The 25,102-nt window shown below is 32.4% G+C and overlaps 2 protein-coding genes across 2 annotated transcripts; one reads left to right on the top strand and one right to left on the bottom strand.

Moving 5' to 3' along the window:
- Nucleotides 1-1,261: 1,261 nt before the first annotated feature.
- On the top strand, nt 1,262-4,685 carry LOC138336677 (C-type lectin domain family 10 member A-like). The gene is made up of 4 exons (XM_069286207.1): nt 1,262-1,310; nt 1,790-2,023; nt 3,866-4,045; nt 4,471-4,685. Exons 1-4 carry the CDS (start codon nt 1,262-1,264, stop codon nt 4,683-4,685), a joined length of 678 nt encoding a protein of 225 aa, XP_069142308.1.
- A 2,846-nt stretch (nt 4,686-7,531) lies between these two features.
- LOC138336676 (uncharacterized) lies at nt 7,532-22,967 on the bottom strand. Its single transcript, XM_069286206.1, has 10 exons — nt 22,707-22,967; nt 19,903-20,010; nt 18,777-18,892; nt 17,244-17,342; nt 16,381-16,557; nt 11,176-11,323; nt 9,795-9,902; nt 9,025-9,140; nt 8,529-8,627; nt 7,532-8,043 (listed from the first exon to the last, which is right to left on the bottom strand). Exons 1-10 carry the CDS (start codon nt 22,843-22,845, stop codon nt 7,861-7,863), a joined length of 1,293 nt encoding a protein of 430 aa, XP_069142307.1. The 5' UTR covers nt 22,846-22,967; the 3' UTR covers nt 7,532-7,860.
- Nucleotides 22,968-25,102: the final 2,135 nt, after the last annotated feature.

Here is a 25,102-nt window from a genome sequence, read left to right as displayed (position 1 = left end):
TTTCTAAAGGAAATCTTTGCAGGCCTGTGATTGGTCAGTTTTTCTTTCTGCATTGCCTCCAGTTATACTTTTAGAGAATCTAGGGGTGGATATAACGTCAGTGATAGTAACACCAGGGGTATCGAGGATGACATAACGATTTTTCGTATGCCTATGTATCACTTCTTAGATGTACTATGTACTTGAACATAATGCAGGGGCTAAAAAGTGTCTATTCATCCGTCGATATTACAGCTAACTTGCAGGTTGTTAAGTTGTTTCGTTTGAAAACTTTTACAAAATATGCAAAAAATGTACATTTCAGTTTAGTTAGTCCACAGGGTTCAGTATATATTTGCATGTACTGGGAGCGCTATGTTTGACAGCATTCGAACAAAAGCATACACACCGAATCCTTTTTTACATCTCCATGCAAATGGTGGCTATAGATTAAAACATGCAATTTATAAACATTGCTCTTATTGTCATAAAAGACTTTACAAAATACTACCAATATTTACTAATAATATACGTTTTGGTGAATGTGTCTATTTAATTTCTTTACATTGGTTTAGCATGTATAAAAACCTAATTATTATGTTATTGATATCTGTGAGACAGTTTGATTCCACTTTTGTTTCAGCAAGGCATTAACACTACGTAACACTACTGGCAAAATGGTGTTTGTTCATTTCATTGGGTAAAATAGCGGACATGCTAACCATTACGATCCCCATTATTCTTAAACATTAATAAAATGAAATGTTTACAATGTCTTTCCTTCCAATTAATAGCGTTCAATCAGATTGATGTATATGTGTAAGTTAAGAAAAAAATAAAATTGTGAAATAAGAGTGAAAATTTTTCGATATACGAAATCCTTCCGGAACGGTTAAATTCGACTGAATATACGCGGCGTCTTCCTCTTCGGTGATTTGTAATGTTAAAGTACTGTCATACATGTACCTGGTTATAAGGAAATCTTTTTTAAATCGAGAGACTATTCAAATAATCACGATTCCATTACAACAGCTGAATATTAAAAAGTCGATAAAAGATGTGTTTAGAGTTAAGCAGCAGATTTCAAATAGGATGTTCATGATTTATTTATAACCGTATTCATCCAATTTACATACAAAACGATTCACTGAATTATTTTGTTTTGTTATTAAAGATGTAAATGGAATTTAGATACGAAATTTTAGTTTCTTTTCGAGATGGATCATTCCCGTTTTTTATATACGTTTGAGTAGAGAGTATACTGTCTATCTGTCGTTTAAAAATGGCAAGTGGAAACAAGGTATTGTACTGGATATCTCTGATGTCATCAGGTATGTAAACACCTTCAGCCACGCAATCTTTTTTTTAACTTCGTCTGAAAGTAGCATAGTGCCAAAAGTTGGATACATGTACTATGAATTGAGTTTGATATTGGTACTTTGAAATGAAATATGCTCCGAAAATTAACAGGAATATCCTTCATCAGCAAAACAAAATCAGCAACAATAGCTGTAAAATGGTATTAGATAAGTTTGTCTGCTATTTTATTTGTCATTTCCTAATATTATTCACAGTTCCTTCAATACAGCATATTCAGTTAACGCAGACATAGGAATTATATGTCAATCCGATAAAGTTTACACCAACTTTCGAAATTTGCAGTTCAAAGTCAATGTCTGTTGTGCTATGTGATGTGGTTCTAACCTTTTGCAAAATGCAAAATATGAAATCAATCGAGGTGTTGTCGATTTATAAAAAACAGAACAGGGTAAAAATAACCACAATTCATTAGTTTCTGGATGTGTTCCAGTTGCAGCGAATTTGAATCACATGGAATGGTTGGAGGACATCTCAAGGTCAAACCAGGTGTTTAGTGGTCCTGTGTTCAGAATAACGACGTCAAGCTTGTCCCTCTGTACAGCGAAGTGTACACTTCTGCCTGCGTGTTACGGTGTCAGTCTACACGTAGATGGTGAGGATTGTCGAGGATACAAACGTTTTGCCGACTCGTCAACTGTCACTGGGACTAGACTCTGGAAAAAAGGTTAATATTATGTATTTATATATCTGTGCTGGATAGCTGCTAATAGTATCATGCTTTAAACTTAGCTAAATATCTAAATTTACCAAAATTTGCAATTTTATTTATCGCTTCCAAAGGCACCAAAATATAGTAAACCGCGATAACCATTGATTGATATACCGACTTAATTATAGAGACTCCAGCAGTAAATGATGCGATAGGAGGTATTAAGAATACATTTGGAAATTAATTATTTGAAAAAAAAGTCCGTTATATAATGCTTAAAGTCATCCATTAAAATGGTCCACTGCTGACAAACGGTATATTTTCTTTATCAAAAACAGACGGATTAGTGTTTTCTTTAGGTATAAAAGTTACTTACTTTACATCATCACCACCATTGAAACTTCTAATTTTACACGAAGTTGAAAATATTACAAACGATGAATTGTGTCCCGAAATAATTCCGTGGTACTGTTACAACCCACTTTGAAAAAATACCGGTGCATGTTCAACGCACTTTGAAAAATTATTTGAAACTGCGTTGACTTGCATCAGATTTAACAAGTGGGTTAAAAAAAAGCTAGATTGGATTTTGTTTTCAAACTGCGTTTTTTGTAAGTCCTTGTAAATTTAAGTCTTCATCCCTTTAAATATAAATATTGCTATGTTATTGTTTAATTGCATAATGATTTCAAAATTAATCTTTTGATAAAAACATATGTATGGTTTTCTTTAAAATAACGGTAGAGAACTATATTTCTATAAAAAAACACTTTTGAAATCATACTCTTTTTGGTACTATGTTCTATACGAAATGAAGTATTGATTGTGCATGCACCAAAAACAAAATAAGCTAGTTCATATTATTTTTTGTGTTGATTAGACATATATATATATATACAATGTACGATCAAACACCAATTATTGTTCAAATGATGATATAGTTTATGTAATATTGGCGGTGGAGCATCTGTAAATTAGACATGACTTGCACTTCTTTCCTTGCTTAAACAAATGCATTTTAATGTGTGTTTATGTTGTTTTTTAATTTGATTTTTCTTTGAAATTAACGATAAAACACGATACAATTATGCTGAAATTGGTGATCAATAATTTGAGATCCCAAAATTGTATGTTCAAACGTTGTGCAACCAAAGTTTTATATAAAGACCATATCTAACATTAATATTATTATATATCATTATCCAAAGTTATTTTTATAGTTACAAGTTGTTAAATCAATTATTTTATTATACCAGGTTTGTAACATGTTAATGCTTATGAAATATAGCAAAAGTTATTTGATCAATTTCGTTATGGAAATGTTCGCTTATTATTATTTTTTGTTCTTTTTAATCTCTTTGAATACATCGAACAAAAACGTGCAAAAGTACTAAATAGTCTACATGCGAATATTAGTAATATCATTATAACTAAACAAGGACAAAATTTATTATGAATACTTTAAAAGGAAGATAGCTAAGCGAAAAATCCCCATGCAAATACTTCCACTTTTACAGTATGTGTAATAACCCTATTAAACTTATCCTTGACTTTATCATTTCACGATTTCTGATATCAAAATCGCGAATCATATAGTACGTCGTGTCAAGTATTTGAAACAACGTAAGGTTAATTGACAAAAATAATCAAAACGAACGACACTCAAGTTTGATATATTAAAGGCCCATTACCTTTCCGGAGCAAAATAATTCCCATTTAAAAAATTAAAAGCCGTTTCGGAAAGGTAGTGGGCCTTTAAACAAATATTTGCGAGAAATTTGAATTAGCGATCGACTCTTCACACTAATTAACGCTTCCTCGAAGCTAAATTAATAGTAATGTTTTACAATGAAACAGTGATACCTTGTCATGACGGCTACACCTACACTCCGTCGGTGGACATGTGCTGGAAAGGGTATACTGGTAAAGACTGGGACGATGCCCAGCAGTTCTGTTTAGAGGAGGATAGTAGGCTGATTGTCTTTAACACACAAACCAAACTGACAACAATCCGGCAAGCCCTTATTGATACAGGAAGTAAGTCATTAATAAAACCTTCAGTAAAACAATCATGTATGGAAGCAAGAACTTGAAAAATCATCTCATTGATATTAACTATATATATGTCAGTCAGATTAAAAGGAATATTTATCATTATACAAATATACTCTTATTTTGTTTGACGCAAAATAAGAAGGGTAGCATTTTTTTTTCAGATAACTTGCTTTGAGCATTATTGATATCAATTTGAAAGTCAGATATTAAGTTCTATATTTACGCTAATAAAAATATAGATAACAGAGATTGATAGAATTAAATATAAATCTAGAGAAGAAATCCTGAAGTTATATTACGTATATATTTACTTTGTTTGGAACTGTGCTGGTCGTTGCATATGTGAAAAATGTCCTTATCTAAGTTGTATTTTAAGCCAATGTCCTTTATATATCTATCGTTAACAGAAGGCAATTACTATTGGGTTGGAGGGTACAAGTCGGGCGGTACTTGGTTATGGCTCGATGGGACACCAGTCGAAATGACCAGTGTATTCTGGGGACCATCTGAGCCTACTGGACAAGGCTATGCTATATACATTGGTTGGAATGTCAATAGCCACGGTAGATTTGATGACAACGGAGGCTGGGACGCCATACCATTTATATGCGAAATGCTTTGAACCTTTTTTTTTCTTTATTGTCTTTCTTTGACTTTTCCAAATGAATGGAGGGTAATTTAAGGTAACGAACGCAAATATTATTCAACCTGCTTATAGAAGGAAAGGAAGACAAAAAGTAAAAAGACGAAAACTGGTTACGCTTCGTTAGGATGTTACCATTCATTGGAACAATAGGAACTTTTACATTTCATGATAAATAATGGTGGTACGAATTAATGTATTGTATTTCATTTAACATGCGGTACGACGTTGATTTGTTTGGCCTCTGCGTACCTTTTCTGGTACTTCCTTGGCGAATACTAAATTTAAATCAGTTCTTTACTACTGTTATAAAAGCTCCTTTTTCATCAATGCCTATTCTGGCGAACTTAATTGTATACGGGCAACAAAATGCATATAAGATTGGAAAATTATCAGTCGATATTACTTTCGATTTACACATACCATCTTAAATGGGAATTTAAGTTTTCTGCAACGAAGTCGCTTGCAATAGAAACTCTATGTACAGATTTTTTTTGGAACCTCGGACAGGTCATGCATGATACCCAGTGCTAGATTTTTCGATCTCAACCGATCTGCCTGGTACCTTTACGCGATTTTTGGCTTAATTTTACGCAATTCATGGAACAGTCCGCGCATCTGACGTCATATTCTCGAATCGGTGACGTCACACGCTTCAGATAATCAATATAATTAAAAATGTGTACATTCAGTCATTTACCTTGCATTGTTTTGCTTGTTGTTTTTTATTATGATCTTCGTTTTTCTTTGATATAACCGAACTATAGTTTTACGCAGAAAGACTAAATTCGAAGCGCAGATGAAATGGTTAATCAGCTTTGAATCAGAAGGCCCAAGACGGGATAATTTTACACTCTGAACGCGTATATAGATGGGTTTTATTGTATCTTCGAGGCGCGAGAAAAAATCTGTAACCTTTAAGTAATCGAGATCGGGTTATCTCAGTCGAGGGCTAATATTTTGTAACATAACGCCTCGGTTGGGATGTTACAAAATCTTAGCCCTCAACTGAGATAACTCGATCTCGATCAGTTACAGTTCACATATTTTATTAATCATCTTCTTAATATATGACATATACCCTTGACACAAAAAAGATATGTAGGTTCACATGGTTTGGAACGAGGCGAGACAATATTGGACAGAATATCACGTGTTGGCACCAGAGGGACAGCATGAGTGCGATCGGCCATGGTCGGGTGATTTTGGATGGGGAATAGTGGGGCTTAATTGAAGTGAGACGGGATGGTTCGAGATGTAAAATTCATGTGCGACACGAGTGGCAAATGACTGTATATTGATATTATATGTAAAGAAATCAATTGTTCATGTTCTAAATAAGTAATCATCCTTGAGTTTCGTAGGCATATCAACAACGCAAACCGTATGTATATTTCATGAAATTTATATGGCACCGATTAATTTCATGCTAGTTTCAGCCATAACAGTTTTTAATTTTTCCTTTAATGATATTCATTAACATCTGATCATTCATGCAAAAAATGTGAATATTTTGCTTTTATAATATGAATGTAATATACTTTGATATAAATATTTCTTGCAATAGGGACTTTTTTTCCGCAATTGTTAAGCACGGTTTTGTGTGTTAATTTTCATAAATATTCAATAATACTTAACTTGACTAAAAATAGGAGAAGTGAAGAAAAACAACCTTGGTGAAACATTATTGACTGTAAAAAACGTGAAAAAAATCAAAACCCATTTAAGATATTTAAACACCCGCGCCCTATTCCATGTGTCCTATGGAATTCTTTTAATACTCAGTTATAATAGTTTTAAAATATGCACAACAAACTAGCAGTTCTTACTAATTAGAAAGCTAGATTTTTTTTAATTCGAAGGGAAACGCTGCAAAGCGATTCTAATGGGTCAAAGTATATTAACATCCTCCATTTTCGTAATCTCTATATAAATTTGCTTGAAACATAGGTCATAGCTATCCTAATGTGATACTTTTAATGCTTTGGGTGCATTGTATAGAGTTTCAGTTACTCGATATATATAATGGCGAAGAAAAACAGGCTATAACAGAAACAGGCCGGTGTAAGGTTGAAATTTGACCTCCGTTGAAAATTGACCCGGGGTCAGATGAAATTCATGAGTTGTGTGACCTTCTGTGTTGGAATGTAATGGACTACATTTGCATGTATGATTTGGGCCCTTATTGGTCCTCATATTCATCAAATTTTCAACCTAGTGTTAGGGTATCAAGCTGCTGTATCTGATATATTTAGTATGTTTTCTATTATTACGGCTCTAGTTTCCATGGTAAGCATTGAAATATATATGAATTAAGCGAATACTAATTTTTCGCCTATTCTTTGGTAGTTTGTATTTACATCCGTTTAATAAATGCATATTTCGGATGGTTACCACAGCGACAGCGACATCTACTTCAATGATACAGAACTAATCATGCTAATTGCATCAGGGATGTACTAGATATTAGGAATTCAATACTATAATCAAGAAATAACAGATTTGAATAGGAGGATATCAGTTTGGGCCATTTCACGACCATTCAGTGATAAACAATTTTGTATGAAGATACCTTAGGGTAAGCTGAATATTCTATGTTATTCAGAATATCGATTTTTTCTGGGTTCATAGTCATTTCAAACTTACATAATATTTTTTGCTTTAAACTTTTTAACAGTTTGAAAGCTTGAAATTGATGTTTCTTATTGCATGTGGATCTTGACAAGACTTGTTTAAGATGGTTCCATTTTAAAGTCAAGCCAAGGTGCGATAATTCTACCGAAATCACCACAAGGGTCCTCGTACCACAAAAAAAAAGACAATGATGAATTTTGAGTAGGTAGTTTATGCTACGAATGGGAACAAATGAAAGATTACGACCACGTCACACGTCAGATTTCAAAAGCTTTGTTCTGCAAGAAGCGATTGGAGTTCACAACATGACATCATTCAGTATATGATGTTTTAAAATAGTGTAACGTTACAATGAGAAAAAAGTAGTTCGGGTCAACGTTTGAATTCTCGACCAATCAAAAGACTGAAAAGTGTTATTCTATTCCTGGAACATCAAAATATTTTTAAACACTAACCACATTTATATAATAGCCTGAGAGTGGAATAACACTGCTATTCTGCTAGAAATCAATGTACAAAGTTATTCAGGCTTTTTAGGCTTAGGGCGAGTGTCTATCCATTTCCGGATGCCTTTGTTTGTGAGCACCGTCTTAGCATGGGCTTGTAGAGACTCATTGTTGCGATATGCTTCGATTATTTCCTCTCCGAACATAACCGGAAGTTGGTCAAAAAGACTGAACACTGCAATGTCTGCGATTGTTAGCTACAAAATAAGGAATAGAAATAGTTGTATTTCCATTATTTTAAGTGATCAAATAAATAAGTTTTAAGTGCGCAGCACATGTATGCAAAAGGCTTGAATTTTTATCTAGTTTTGTAATAATAAAACTAATAATGGACTTTTTTATTTTCATTCAATTACATAAAATTGCCATAAGTGTACACAAAAAGTCATGCAACCATAAACTCTCTTGTTAAACATAATTAACACAAATATATGTTTTGCGTCTTTTAAATGAAAATCTTCTTAGAACGAAATCATTTTCTCAAACTATTGCAATTGATATGCCTTTTATTTTATTTATACGTTGTAGACTGCATACATGGGAGGCCATCCGTTCATGACCCTGGTTGTTAATAGGACGTTCATTTAATTAAACAAACAAACAGCATTATTGTCTACTAAACCTAGACTCTGTCTTGAAATTTCTTTTATCCTTTTACCTGTAGATATTTTATAATTATTACCTTTGATCCAACCATCCATTCTTTATCGCTCTTTATGTTGGCCAAGTATTTCACGAATTTTGGTATCACTGTCTTCCCTAGTTCAGCTTTGATTTCTGCCTGTATAGAACGAAAGATAATGTTTAAAAAAATATATCTATGATGTTGTAGTTTTTCAAAAAAAATATTTACAATTTGTTAACTGCTTTTCATGGAAGATCGATTATCTAAGATGTCGTAATCTACTAGTCATGTGATTTACTTCGTTGTAGTTTGTATAAGTAAAAGTATATATATTAATATGAAAATAATGAATAAATAAAAATGATTTATATTTGGAAGCATATCAGGCGTTAAATTGCAGATATGACATTATTAAAATAATATTGTTTATGACAATTATATTTTTTTTTTATAAATTTTGTTGCATCTTAAAAATTAATATTCACTTATATAAGCACTTATATAATATATTGATTTATTGTTATCTAAAGAGCGTCGAACACTTTTAATTTACCTTCTTTGTCTCATCTTTTTCCATAAAGACCTTAATGAGTTCGTAAAAGATGTCCTCTAGGGTTCCCATAACAACATCGACCATGGTCATATCTTCGTTGGTGTCACCGTACAGACCTTGAAAGTTATATGTGAAAACAATTCATACGATAAAATGTAAGATAGCAAAAGTATTTTAAAACCTGGAAGTGCGTTCCCGTCTATGTGCCCTCAACTTCTTCGGACAAAAAATATTTTATTTGTATATTTTTGTTATTAGAATTTTATTATAAAACTTGCACCATTCAGAATGAAAGTAGTGACTATTGATTTATCATTTTATTGGTTTGAAATAAGACTGAGGGAAAGAGACACATGTTCATAAATTATACATCTTACACAAATCTAATAACTGTACTACCCAGAAGAATGCCATTACGCGGTAATATATTTTAAAGAAAATGTTGCAGTCAACACTTATTGTTAAGTCATGGAAAGAAATATTTTAATGCACATTAAAACCGGAAATACTGGTTGGTGGTGGATAATTTTAATTTTGTGAGTAGCAATATTTACGGTTAGTCGAAGGAAGAATTATGATGATAGTACACAAAAATAATTTCCTGTTCCAGACAACCACAAAACAATTAACATTTCTACACACAGAAAAGGTTATAGATAAATTTCATTACAGCATATTTATATAACAAAATGGTTAAAGTGTTTAACAGGTTCAGCTTACAATTGATGTAAAAAAACGAGTAACATTTTATAATGTACTTGATTACTTACCATGTTCGCGGCCGACAAAGCGATACATAGCCCCACTCTGACAGAATGTTGTCTTTCTGCCTCCAGCAAATTCTACCTCCATGATTGGGAGCTGGCCCTGTGGCATATCTATAAAGTAAATTATTATACCATTGAAATAACAAAAATATACTTGAACGTCAAAAGTGATATGTGACTTCATGATATCGATAAGGATTAAATTAAATTAATGAAATTAAGTTTAATTTTTCCGAAAATGCACGTGCTAAAATATGTCAAAATACAACACATAAATGTGTTTGGTGAAACATATGTTACGTGTAATATATAACATATCCTGTGTGATTACAGGTAAGTCTCAGGAAGGTCATCATACAAGTCTAGTGTCAACAGTACAATGTTCATCTTCACAACACAGATTCTATTATGTTTAAAACGAAAGATACACTTCTTTAGCAGGATTATGCTCTCCATTCTGACGACTACTTTATTACAAGTCTGATTTACCCTAGTATTACTGCAGTATTTATTCTATAAGGTATGTTAATCATTGCATTAAACGATAGAACAACAAACATAATTTAGCGCTATTTCCTTTACAATGTATATGTTGCATAGTTCGAATACATAACTGGAGTAAAGTTTTTCAATAATTTTCTTATTACCACAAGTATAGCACCTTCTTATTTCAATACATGTTTACTATTATTTACGTATTGGGAAAAACTTAAAAAAATAGCTTTACATTTGACAATAGTGTATTTGTCTATAAAAATGTTTGGAATTACCATAGACTAAATATAAAGTTATACGAATGTTGAATGTTCTTATTAGTAAAATTCTGAATGTTTCATTTTGGTTACTTGTTCCCGTCCAATGCTTTATATTTGTTTTAATTATGCCGTGTTCAAGTTCATTTCAGTATGGTTTTAATTATCAAACGAGACCACGATATTTTGGATGTGCACCAGCCATATAACAAATGAAATAGCTTTCACGTGAGATTTTTTTTTATTAAACAATAAATCTAGCCGTTCTTATCAAAACACGTATATATAACTATGCAATAATACTGTATAAACTCTTTCATATATGGATACGAAGGATAGGGATATTTTACCCGAGGGTACTACAGCCTCAGGCGACATGAATATATTGTCCGAGACGAGCCAGTATCACACACATAATAAGGTACGAGAAAAATATATGTATTACAATATCTTATTAGGTATAGATGTACCTTCTTTATCCATCTTAAAATTAATATCTTGTGATATAGCCACACACTTTAAGGCAGGATGTGAAGACTGGCTGAGATAGTATTACGGTAAATTACCTCAACCAAATCCTACACAGAGGTATAATACAATCAGCCACCGATAAACCATCCACCTCGACTTACCTTGTTTCATCTTCTGCCATTCCTCGGGCGTAACTCGGACATCGTTGAATTCAACACCAGCAGCAGATAAGGCTAGTCGTGTCGTTTCTGCTCTTCCAGGTGAATCAAAATAGGTAATGGTGTATTTTGTCGCGGCCATTCTTTTTCCTTATACCTATAACTTAGTTAGTATAGATCGAGAGCTGATATCCAATGGTATAATTTTAGTTCGCTGTCGTCGTTAAATAGTAGTGATAACGTTAACGAGGTCAATATATACGTGGCGGTATTTTGGTCGGGTAGATATATGGCGAGAGATGGTACAATATGTTGAAATACACGAACGTGTGCAGTCATTTATGGGTGAGCCACTATCTTACACGTGTTACTGTTATATAGGTTGGCTGTAAATTATGACTTTTTGTTCCTCAGTTGAAGATAAACTGTATATATTAGTAAGGCCCTTGTTATGTTTATACCCATTAGATTGTAGTTAAAACCAGGACGTAGATTCATTCATAAATCCTTGAGTTTAAAGGGGCTACATATAGTGATAGCTAAAATCCTTGGTTAGATATCGTATCCATATGTATATCTTATCAGTATATATTATATTATATCTATTTGTCACGTGTACCGATAATGCTATCAAATGATGATCTTAATCAACTCATGATATGATAATTTCTATTGCTATGACAGCGGTGTGGAGGAAGAAAATGATATTTTTATCATGTTTACCTACTGGACCCAGTTTCACGAACATTCCTTACATTTAAGAAGCTCCTAGGAAAGCATTACATATTTTAAGGAAGGTTCTTATCACTAATCCTAGACACTAGTGGTCATATGATATATGTTCTAATATAATCAGATCAAAAATCATCTGTTTAGGATTGTTGTCGTTGCGCTATCGTATATCGGAATAACTCGACAGTGTTGTGTCGACATCTAAAAAGGAAGGTTCTTTAACTTCAGAGTTTTTCTGAACATCTGTAATGCTTTCCTGTGGGAGAATTTTAAGTTAACGAATTCCTTAAAGTTAAGGAATGTTAATGAAACTGGGCCCTGGAACCCCACTTTACAGCTTCTTCATCTTTGTCCGCCTTCAATTGTTCACAGTTGTTAACCATTAGAGGGAATATTTCATATTGTAACTTGTTGCATATTTATTCCTTTTTTTGAGTTTTAGATGATTAAACCGCTCAATATCAACGTTCAAAATATCTATACTTACTGAATGAAGATGCCACGTTAGCATGAATAGACTGAAAAAGGAGAAAATAAGAAAAACAACCCGGGTGAAATATTATTGACGAACAAAAAATTAATATTTTTACAAAAATTAAAACTCAAAGATTTCGTATCCTATTTTATGTGTCCCAATGAAAATCGTTTAATAACTAGTTAAGATGTTTCCAAAACAACCAGTGTGTTTGTTTTAATATAGCTTATTGAACAATGCCAAATAAACTAAATAGAATCGATATATAATTTACCGAATTTCGCATCTAGAATATTTTGGTTAATATTGAATTAATAACTCCCTCGGAAATGCGTTACATAACCAAGTATAAAATGTATATAAAATAGAACCCGTGTCAAATAAATGTTACGTCGTGTTGGATGTGGCCTCAATTAGTTCCATGCATATTATTTAGTGTTATATACGTGGGGATATTTTTTATGTATTTAAGGTTTTGGGAACTTAACGTTCATCGTCATTTGGGGGAGGGTATATTATGGGAGTTTATGGGAGAGGCTCAGAGTCTTTCACAGTTAGTTGAATAGATAGGTTCTGCTAGGAATTATTAGATATTTTTACCATTTTTTCTTGCCGTTGGACGTTGCTGGATTCATTGCAAATTATAGAATTAGTATGAAATATTGTAGGCCTAAGCAAGTACTGTGAGATTAAGTTCAGAATGGAATAAACATCCAGGGATTTATCATTGTGTATTGTAATAAAATGTATGTTCTTACCATAATCAAATTACTTAATTTAACTCACTCTTGGTTGTATTTGATAAGGAACGTTAACCACAGTCTCAGTGATAGTGATCGTAGTGTGTGAGTATACTATAGCCTCATACTTTGATAAAGATGCCTGAACTATAACTAATGGTCCAACGGCAGATAACTCTCTGTACCTGTGTGTATGTTTTGCAAGTGTGTATATGAGTGATGGTGGGTGTATATGTGTGTGTGTATAGGATATGTGTAAAGGGTAAATTTTAAGTGAACAAATATGAGTGTACATGTGTGTATGGGTGATGTATGTAGAGTGCATGAGAAGGATTCTAATTGAGGATAAAGACATTATATGTAAGCTTACTGCTGTATTATAAGAATGTATCTGGCAAAAAAATAAAAAAAAATTAAAAAAAAAGGGAAAAAAAGAGATAACTCTGAGACTTTGGTTAACTGGACTTGACAGATAATAAAATTATAGATAAGATTTATTGTTAAGATTGATGTTAGTGTGCTGCTGCTGTGACGAAGAAAATTCCTGCTGAAAGATGTATTTACAAGAGACTGCATGACAGAATCTTTGACCATTATTGAACTCCTTTATGGACATGGTACCAATCAGATAAATACCTATGTGACGGTCAGACTTACTACCTGTATTATAGCGGTTTTGTTACCAATTGGCCGTTAAAGTATGTATATGCATATACGTTATTCCATCAAAGGAGGAGTGTCAATTTGGGCCATCTGGTGACCATGACCGATAAACATTATTTTTTGTTTATACCCGGGGTTTAGAACATCATGATATGACATTTGATTAAGGTCAGGTCGAAGTCCCTTGTGAGTTATGGGGAAGTTAAATAGGAGGGTCAATTTTCGATTTTGTCCAATTTTGTTGGAACCAAATGATATCTTTGCATGATTTTACATTAATAATAATGCATTTATTTGTTGAAAATAAAACATTTAGGAAAATATAACTTAGTGTCAAAATATAGGTCACAGTGACCTAATTTTGTAAAATGTCAATTTTGTAAGAATACAGTTCATCTGGTGCCATAATTTACCAGAAAAAATTATATATCATATTAGATTACATTAAGCAATATATGTATATATAATTTGCATATGGTATAAACTAAGGCATATTGTGGATTAGATGAGATCTTGCAGCGAGAGCAGGTAGGGGGATTTTTATTTTGTAAACTTTAAAACACCAATAAATATATCGTTATGTTCAGAATTAAGATAAACTGGCTCAAATATTACTATTTTCCTGTAATGAATGGCATTTGAGAGAATGTAATTACTTTTGTATATATAATACAATGCACATTTAAAACACTTACATAATCATTATTGCATTTCAAAATTTTATAGCAAAGTATTTGAGCCCGTATATGACATTCTGAACATATGAAAAAACATTTATTGGTGTTTTAAAGTTCAAAATAATAAAAAAAATTCCTCATCCTTCCCTCTGCTCCCCCTCCTCAATCCTATCTCATTCATACAAAATTTTGCCAAAGTTTATAATATGCAAATATATTGCTCAATACAATCTAATATAATATATTCAACATTTTAATCTGGTATATCATGGCACCAGATGGACTTTATTCTTGAATAATTGACATTTAACAAAATTATGTCGCTGTGACCTATTTTTTACCTTTAGTTATATTTTTCAAAATGTTTTGCTTTCAACATACATGTATAAATGCATTATAATTCATGAATAATCATTCAAAAATATCATCAAACATACTGCTAATCTATTCTAAGGCCAAAGTATATCAAAATCCCCCATTTTCGTAATCTCTGTATAAATATGCTTGAAACATAATTTGGTAGTAACCATCCTAATGCGATTATTTCTTGTGCAAAAAGTCCTCTGTATGGAAACCGATACCAACGAAGAAACAGGCCGGTGTAACGTTGAAATTGGACCTACGTTAAAAAGTGACCCAACGTTGAATATGGACCCTAAATGTCGATTAAAATGGACCGTGTCCACAGTTGAAATGACGGTCGCACATCAGTAATATATCACAAACTTCTAAGGTGTAACATGAAGTTACTGAGTTTTGTTACCTTCCGTGTTGATATTTAAATTTCTTAACCACTGTGATCACGGAACATGTATCATTCAAAACATTTTCGACACATGAGCGCTTATTATGGCAAATATGACACCTTGAAATGTTTCCCGTTTCTAAAGTAATCACTCTGTCTGTCTGTCTGTCTGTCTTGTCTGTCTGTTCATTACATATGCTTTAACTGATAATTTTGATATTATTTTCCTTTTTTTAAATTCTGGAAATTAATGCATTTTCAATTCTTTACATAATTTCAATAATGGCTTGTGACAATTCCTTGGTGACTTTTCGCAGATTCAATTATCGCTCTCTACCCTCATTCATGGTGTTATACGTTTTAGATATCACAAACAAGAAATTCTGAAGCGAACATGAATAAATAATACAGTAAAATTTTCTTAAGACGAATAAGGATGATTACTTTTTACGAAGTAAATTCATATCCCCGGTTTTCACTCCCATTTATTAATACGAATTATTTTTTGATACGAAGTAAATTTCGTGTTCCCGTCTAGCAAATATTTTCTCTAAACAAATTTGTCCAGAATTTGTTTTTGAAAGTGCTGAATGTAGCTTTGATTTAAAGTGAAACTTGGGGCCAAAAAGGGGGGATCGATTGATAGACAATAATATATAGTCAGAGAAGTATACCATTAAATATGGATAAGGGAAAATCTGCCAATTGTTGCCGACTTAAATCTGTGAGTTAGCTCAAATACTACGTTAGTTCTTAATTACATTATAGTTTCAAAAACGTTATAGTGAACTTCTGTTAAAACGAATTATTTCTTCTGGTCCCATGGGATTCGTTATATCAATGTTTTACTGTAAAATGCTTATTTCTGCTCGTCATTTTCCGGTGATATCAGAAATGAACAATATATTCAAACAACTATTTAATAGTTCCTTGTTACATATTCATTACTTGTCAGACTAAGCTATTGAATCTTCTCTGTACTAGTGAAAGGATACCACAACACATCTGATTGTCTATTTGATAAAAAATATTCATACAGAAAAGTTAACCCATAACCTACAGAAACAATGATAATACAAATTAAATATACATTTGTACTGACGTGAGCCAATTATGAAAGGGATACATGTATTTATACAACAAGTTCTGTGATATATTCACTACACAAAGTTGTTAAGACTTTTTAGGCTTAGGGTGATCTTCTAGCCATTTCTGGATGCCTTTGTTTTTGAGCACCGCCTTGGCATGGGCTTGTAGAGACTCGTTGTTTCGATATGACTCGATTATTTCATCTCCGAACGTTACCGGAAGTTGGTCAAAAAGGTTGAACGTTGCTATGTCTGCAATCGTTAGCTACAAAATAAGAAAGGAAAAATATTCTTATTCTCATTATTTTTAAAGTGAACAGTCAAAGGAAGGCTAACGTCGGTATAAATGGTGTTGATATCCAGTATAATTTCTTATGAAATAGAAAAATAAAACTTCCGATCAAAATCGCTCTACATGGAAAGAAATTGATTTATAATATAGAAATCCTAAAACGTCTATCCGGCTGGCTATGTCCATGTTGGAACTCTAACGCGGGCTCGATTTCAGAATTTAGTTTTTTAGAACTGTGCTAAATTTACACGTTTCCCCCCATAATTTCAATGGTTAAAACTGTATAACGTAAGCAGAGAACTGGACCGTCGTTTGGATATATACGGACATTTGGAAGGCCAACGAACGCATTTAGACTGGTTTCATTGGCCAACTATTCACTTTAAAGGATATGATAAAATTCTGAACTTCAAGTGCGCAGTACATAAACATGTATATGAAATAGTGCTAAACTCTTCATTTATGCTTGCCTGTTATGTTGCATCTTTGAAATGAAAATCCTCTTAGAACAAAACAATTTTCTCAAACAATATTGCAATTCATATTCATATTCGTAGATTATATGATCTGTATCGCTCATGTAGTATAGTCAACCGAACTTAGACTTTGTCCTGAAAGAAGGATGAACTTTTTACCTTGAGATATTTTATAATTATTACCTTTGATCCAACCATCCATTCTTTATCGCCCTTTATGTCGGCAAAGTATTTTACGAATTTTGGTATAACTGTTTTCCCTAGTTCAGCTTTGATTTCTGCCTGTATGGAAAAAAGATAAAATCATATGCAGGTATATAAATATATATATAATCTTAGATTAGTGTTTATTTATATGAGATTTTATGAAACATGTCTTAGATTTTTTTTTAAAATTTTTACTGGCCTTGGCGAGCAAAAATTTAAAATTCGAGTCGAATTTCATAAAATCTCATATGAAATGAACACAAATTTCATATACTTTTGTCTCATATGAAATAAACACAAATTTAAGATACTTTTATCACATAACTAAAATAACCTACATTTTGAAGAATGTCACGTCAAAATATATTGCAAAATTCTAGCAGTGGCCACCATTTTGTCTCGCCGCCCTCGGAATTCTGCCAGCACGTCTTATTTCTTTATCTCACTGTATTGTTTATGTCATGACGTCACATTGAATTTCCAGCCCAAGAAAATCGTTCCAGGTCATATTCACTAGGGACATATGCAAAAATGTTCCACGTGCAAAATCATTAGATATCATGCGGATAATGTGATAAAAGATGCTGTAGTTTGTTTTTAATTTCACAATTTGTGAGCTACTTTTCATGGAAGATAGATTATCTAAGAGGTTGTAATCTACTAGTCTCATGAAAAGTATTAATATCAATTAGGGAACTAATTCTCATTGACAAACAGCATAAGTAAAAAAAAATAAGCAAAAAAAGTAAACTTATTAACCATGCCATGACCAACCTCATTATACTTAGGTAAAGAAGATTGTGACAAATGATGTAGGTAATGATTGGAGTCGTTTATTGTTCACTACTTATAGCATATGATTGTGTTAACATGCAAATATTGCGCTTTCTCATGCCTTTTCAAAGAAGAAAACATAAACACATACAAAATCTATAATCAAGTAATTTTTTTTTATCAAATTTGAAAGCATATAGGGCTTGCAATTGCAGATGTTATAACTTAAAATACAATTGTTTATTATATTGTTTACTAATAGTTTTGTTGAATTTTACATATTTATCACCCTCGGAAACCACAGTATCTAAGCTGCACTATGCTCCGTTTATAAGATTGCAACCTTATGTAAGCTTTGTATGTGGGTTGAATGTTACCCAGAAAGATTTGAACACCTTTAATTTAACTTCTTCGTTTCATCCTGTTATGTAAGCTGAGTAGATGGGTTGAATGTTACCCTGTAAGATTTGAACACCTTTAATTTAACTTCTTCGTTTCATCCTGTTATGTAAGCTGAGTAGATGGGTTGAATGTTACCCTGTAAGACTTGAACACTTTTAATTTACCTTCTTCGTCTCATCCTGTTATGTAAGCTGAGTAGATGGGTTGAATGTTACCCTGAAAGACTTGAACACTTTTAATTTACCCTCTTCGTCTCATCCTGTTATGTAAGCTGATTATATACACTTTGTAGGTTGAATGTTACCCAGAAAGACTAAAGCTCTTTTAATTTACCTTTTTCGTCTCATCCTGTTCCAGAAACCACTTAATGATTTCGGAAAAGATGTCGTCAACGGTTCCCATCACTACATCGACCATGGTCATATCAATGTTGTCGTCGCCGTACAGACCTTAAATAAACATGATAACATGTTTTTAAAATAGCAAAAGAATTTTTTTTAAATCTTGAAGACGGTTTCCCGACTACAAGCGTTCAATTTCATTTCTTTTTAAAAAGTATTTTCATTATTTGTATTTTGTGTTAAGATCATTTCATTACGAAAATTGCACTATTCAGTATGTAAGTTATGGACCAGAAATTGAACATCTTAAATTTTTCATCAGTTTTAAATAAGTCTGCTAATCAATCTAATAATTATACCACCAAGAAAAAACTTCAAACAACCAAAAATGTTTAAGAAGAATGACAATTTAATGCAAATACGTGGTAATCCATCTTTAAGGAATTGTTGCCGTCAACACTCCTTCTTAAGTCATTAAAATATTTTCAAGTACATTAAAACAGGAAATATTCAATGGTAGGGGAATCATTTTGTGAGTAGCAATACTTATTATTAGCCAAAGGAATAGCTTTGCTCCTGATATACAAAATAAAATGTCTTTTTCCAAACAACTATAAACAATTAAAAATTTCTATATATAGAAAATGTCATATATAAACCATAACATCATATTTAAAGATGCTCCATCGCTTACTAATGACATTTTTCTATAAAAAACAGGAGCAGACGATTTAGAATTTTTATTCAGTTACAAAATTTACTTACTTTTCACCATTACCACCATTGAAAAGTTTGAGCTTCTTGTTTTACTTCAAGATATAAATATTAAAAATAATTAATTGCACTCTGAAAAAATCCGTGTCACTATATCCTATATGGAATGAAGTACTGATTGCGCATGCACCAAAGGCGAACTAATTTACCTTATATTATTTTTTTGTTTTAATTAGAAATATATATATACACGATTAAAAACAAATTATTGTTCAAATGATAAGTGTCGTTTATGTTCAGTCGGCAGTAGAGCATGTCTAAAATATAATAAATAATATACGGGTTTAACACTTATGAACCACTATTTAGAAACAATGTTAGATTTGATAGACTACATTACGTACCATGTTCTCGGGCTACAAAGCGGTACAGAGCATTACTCTGATGGAATGTTTTCTTTTTGCCGTTTGGATATTCTACATCCAGGGTTGGGAGGTGACCCTGTGGCGTACCTATAACGTAAATAATTAAAATACCATTGGGATAATTGTCTATAAGGATAAAAATACATTATTTATCATTGTTACATTAATTATACATTATTATTATATTATCATTGATATCAAGTAAATTCACCACTTGTGTATTTTTGCATTCCCGTTGATGACACTCTACCGTGCGTCATTGGCTGCGAATGTCAAAAGTGAACTATGACGTCATGGTATTGACAAGATTGCGTCATATGTCAAAGACGGCATAACAAGATATCTGCCCCTTACTTTAATTACAAATTACATGCCCCTTACATGTTTGGCAGAAAAATGCATACAGTATTAACGAAAATGCACGTGTTAATATATATATATATATATATTAAAAAGAACATGTAAATGTGTACGTCCCTGAATGGCCAATGGCAATCAGGTGTCAACAGTACGAAGTTCATCCGCACAACATATATTTTATTTGCTTTAGAAATAAAAGATACACTTCTTTAACAGAAATGTGTATTTCATTCTGACAACTTCTTTATTACAAGCCTGATTAACCAGCGTATTTCAGTTGAATAACTAATATCATCATAAGGTTGGCAATGTATGGAATATTTTACAACTAATATACAGAATAAGGTGTTAATTACTTTTTCTGTAGCATAGTTTGCATGTATTTCTGGAGTGAAATCTTTTTTTTTCAATAAATATCTTCACACCACAAGTATAGCATCTTCTTATTTCAATACATTTCCAAAGTTATTTACGTATTGCATGGGTGGCCCTGCAATACAGCCTCGAGCTCAGGCAACATTATTACGCGTGTAGGTATGAGAGAAATATGTGCCGTCTTAGGTACATGTACATAGATCAAGGTCAAAGTCTAGTGAAATGTAATGTATACGAGATCTAGCAGCAACACGTCGGACCTGATTTCCCAATGAAAATAGCAAACGCAAAAAGTAAATTTCATTGCTTTTAATATATCTTGCTACATTGTATAACCACATTCATTCACTGCTGTACTCAGAGTCACTGTCTCGTCCGACGAAAACGCTTCTTTCATCAGCTACTGCTTCTGTAAATGTAATGATGTTATTTAAAAGTACAAAAATTATAATTTATTATTCAATTGTTTCATTTTCAACATTTTTCAGTCATTAATTAATCATTATTAAACCAATACAATATGGTACAAAAACAAACCGAAAACTTTATTTTAGAATTAATCTTCAATCACAGTATATTTGATGTGAAATATGTACATACCTTGTATTTGTGAATTACTTGCTTTCCTCTTCCTTCGACCACGTCTGTCGTTGGAATGCTTTCATAATTCCCTGTGGTTTAACTGAATCGGAATGAAAAAGATTTGCTACTTTACCGAATGTCTTTGATATTGAAAACGAATGAAAAAATGGCAAAAGGCAAAGTAAAAATACAGAAATCAAAAGAAAAAAAATGCCAAATTATCATTAAAAATATACATACCTATGATATCCTGTGGCGTAATCAGTTTTAAAAGTGGTATTTTCTTCCTGTTTCAACCTAATTGTGCTCCAAGGCGAAGATATTTGCCATTGTAGCTGATGGTTTAATCCCCGTACACTACAGATCTAGAGATGCCTTTTCTGCTAAAAAATACATATATACTGATTTGGTTGGAGCAGATTATTAAACGAATGATCCTTAATTTTGAAATAATATCATTTATAATTGTTACAAAATTTGCGAAATAAATCAATAAATACAAATAAATACAGTATTTACTAATTAGAACTTAGAAAATGAAAAACATAATATTTATGAAATGTATAGCAACACATAATTACATTAACATATATATGACATCTTCAGTTTGGTGTTCTGTATATAAACAAACATATGTGTTCACCGTTGATATAAAAGTTCGTCGTTCTAAACTGAGTAAATATCCCACTCAGGTAAACTAGGTGGTGACAATACTTCTATTTATAAACATCACGGAAAATACTTATCAAATTACATTCTAAAACATATCTGTACACAACCTGTACAGGTGTAGTTATTTTAGGATAAAACTGCTGAAATCAAGGTGCAAAATACTCACGATCATCAAATCTTGTTCTGTCAGCAGGAAATTTAAATGTCAATGGATAACCGCGCTCGCTTTACTGTAACGAAAAACTGACCGCTCCAGTGAGGATATGATAACGCTTAAAATAGATAGTTAGGCCTAGCACGTATTCATGTGTGACAAACTGTGTGTGTTGTGTATACAGGTATATGTGTGAAATATATGTATATGTGTGTTAAGGATGTTTAATTACGAATAATTACAAATTTAGACGTAAAAATGTGCTTTTACGCTTACATTCTTCAAACATTTCTCCACCGTCTCAGCAACGTTAGTAATTATTTTAAGACTGATCTGCATAATTTCAAAGTAGTTGAACCAATGTTTGCTAAACGTCGTGCATTTATCTCAAGAGAAAAACGTCGACGTTGGACAAACGTCGATAAATGTAAGTCTGCTAGCTCGGACGTAACTTTATCCAATCAATATTTTCTGATGCATATATCATCATACGATATAGGGTAGGATGTTAAGTCTCAGGCGGTGATAATACAACTGTGAATCACCTAAAATAGATGACCCTATCCTTACTGACATACACACAGAGATACATTACTATCAGACACGCCGTTAAAACATCAACTCTATAGCCCTGACTTACTTTCTTTCATCTTCGGCCATTCCTCGGGCTTAACTCGGACATCTTTGAAGTCGGCACCTACAGCAGATAAGGCTAGTCTTATCGTCTCAGCTCTTCCAGGTGACTCAAAATAAGTGAGTGTATATTTGTTCGCGGTCATACTGTTTCTTTGTACCGATAAAATAGTTAGCACAGACAGTCCGTTGGAGGGTTGAAGCACCTGTGGTATATATGAGGTACGCCGTCGTCCGTTTATAATAGTGATATATGAGCACACAATCACGTGATCACTAGTTATATATATAATACTCAAGCCGAGCTCCATATAAGGACATAAACAAAGCATAACGTTTCTCTTTAAAACCACGAAAAAATCTTTCGCCTTTTATTTATATAAAGTCATTTTATATATCCATAATGCATTACGTAACTCGTCCAATAGACGAAATGAAATGTAGTCACATGATTTGGGTCGGGTAGAACTAGACCGAGAGCTGATAAACGACACAAAACACTATGTTGGAATACACAATCGTGTGTAGTCTTTTATGCTTGGATCCCTATATATGTCTTACTTCCATATATGGTTGTAAATTCTGACTCTGTGCTCATTAAAAAATTATCAAACTATGACAGCTTATTTTTATACCCATTAGATCCTAGTTTAAGGGGTATTGTACTAGCATTGGTAGCCATATTGTACTGAGCACTCTGAAAACCCCACTAATAATACTTTATTTGAATTTGTTTTCCACCAAATGTTTAGTTTATCATTAAAAGTATTTAATAAATGCATTTTGAAAAAAAAAAAAAAAAAAAACCACTCACCAATTAGTGTAAAACAGGACTGTTGCGACACTGGATTCCAAAAGTGTTGAAAATATCTACAAAAATAATTAATGCCTTCAGTCCTAATGTAGGAATGGAAACCTAGTTTTAAAATTAATTAATTATGTCAAGTTATCATGATATCCACCATACAAGTAAGGTAGGGTATGTCTCATTATGGCAAATACAGAAGCCATGTTTGTTTACATGAAAAGTAGTTCTTTGCTTTAGGACTGAATGTATGGATGTCCTGAATTGTCAGGTAACACAAAATGTAAGAGTTATCTCCCTTACAACTATGCCTCTATTCATATCTACACTAAAGAAATTACATAGTTCATTATCAGTATTTATGCAATGGTTGAATGCATTTGTAACCAGTTTTTAGATTATTATTTGTTTTTATATTATATACCCTATAAATCTTCATTGATCAGTGAACTTCAAGCATCCAGTTTTCAAGTCATCTTGTAAACTGTCTAAAATGTAAGTTTCCTTCTCTCCATCATAGCTGACTTCATATTCGGCCTTCAGTTCTCAGTCTTTGCCCTATTGAACAAAAATTAATTTTTGTTTATATTGTACACACATTTTTGTGTTATAAAAATAGCAAAATATTTTGGAAACAAATTAACAATGCAGATACAATGTACACTTAATTTTAACATAAAATGTTATACATCTGAAAATCCCCCAATATTTTAAGTGCATTGAATTTGTTGTGTGAGATGAGTGTTTGTGGTTTATAGTGAAGATATATGTATTATTAATGGAATATATAAACTATATGTACATTATAATAATTGTGCTATTTATATCCACCAAACTGGCATACTCACCACACAGTATCATGGGTGTATTGTAGTACATATAAAGGGTTATGAATGCACACAAATCTTTTGAATTTTCAGTTGTATATGTATTAATTTTAATAAAAATAGTTATGTTACCTTAACACAATCTAGCACTATTCCGGAATACCACTCTGTCTTTCCAGTGGTCTCATCTACACACCACTGGTGAAGAATTTTTCTTCCAACAAACTTTGAATAGCGTTCTCTTTTGTTGCGAAGTGGAACAGGAGGACTTTTATCAACGGTAGTGCTGGTTCCCGGAATATATATTGGTTCAATACTGGAGTCTGTGAAAAACAAAAGGAACACCTTCTTAAAGTGCAATTCTGTATGTTGGTATATTGTATTTTTGTGGAGTGAAAAATATTACAATCAAGACAACTGTTACGGTTCTGGATTGGATCGATCCCCGGCTCAATTGGTAGAACACTCCGGCTAGTGATCGGAGGGTCCCGGGTTTGAATACCGGTCTGGTCGTGCATTTCTTTTGCTCCTAAAACACAAATTTTGTAACCAAATTAATCCTCTATTAGATAGAAATGGAATAAGGAATTATTTTCCTGGTCAATATAGATTGTAAAAGTCAATTGAATGATCCTAATATTTTAAGTATTGTGAGTGACTTTATTGAATAATAATTATTTACTTTACCTTTGGGTTTTTAAGCAAATTTCTGGTCTTTGGTGTCTTACATTTCACACTGCGCTTCTCAATTTGCTGTAGATCTGGTATAAA

The sequence above is a fragment of the Argopecten irradians genome, chromosome 12 (genome assembly GCF_041381155.1).
Source record: "Argopecten irradians isolate NY chromosome 12, Ai_NY, whole genome shotgun sequence".
NCBI lineage: Eukaryota > Metazoa > Mollusca > Bivalvia > Pectinida > Pectinidae > Argopecten > Argopecten irradians.
Note: the sequence above shows the minus strand (reverse complement) of the source record. Positions and strands in the feature narration are given on the sequence as shown.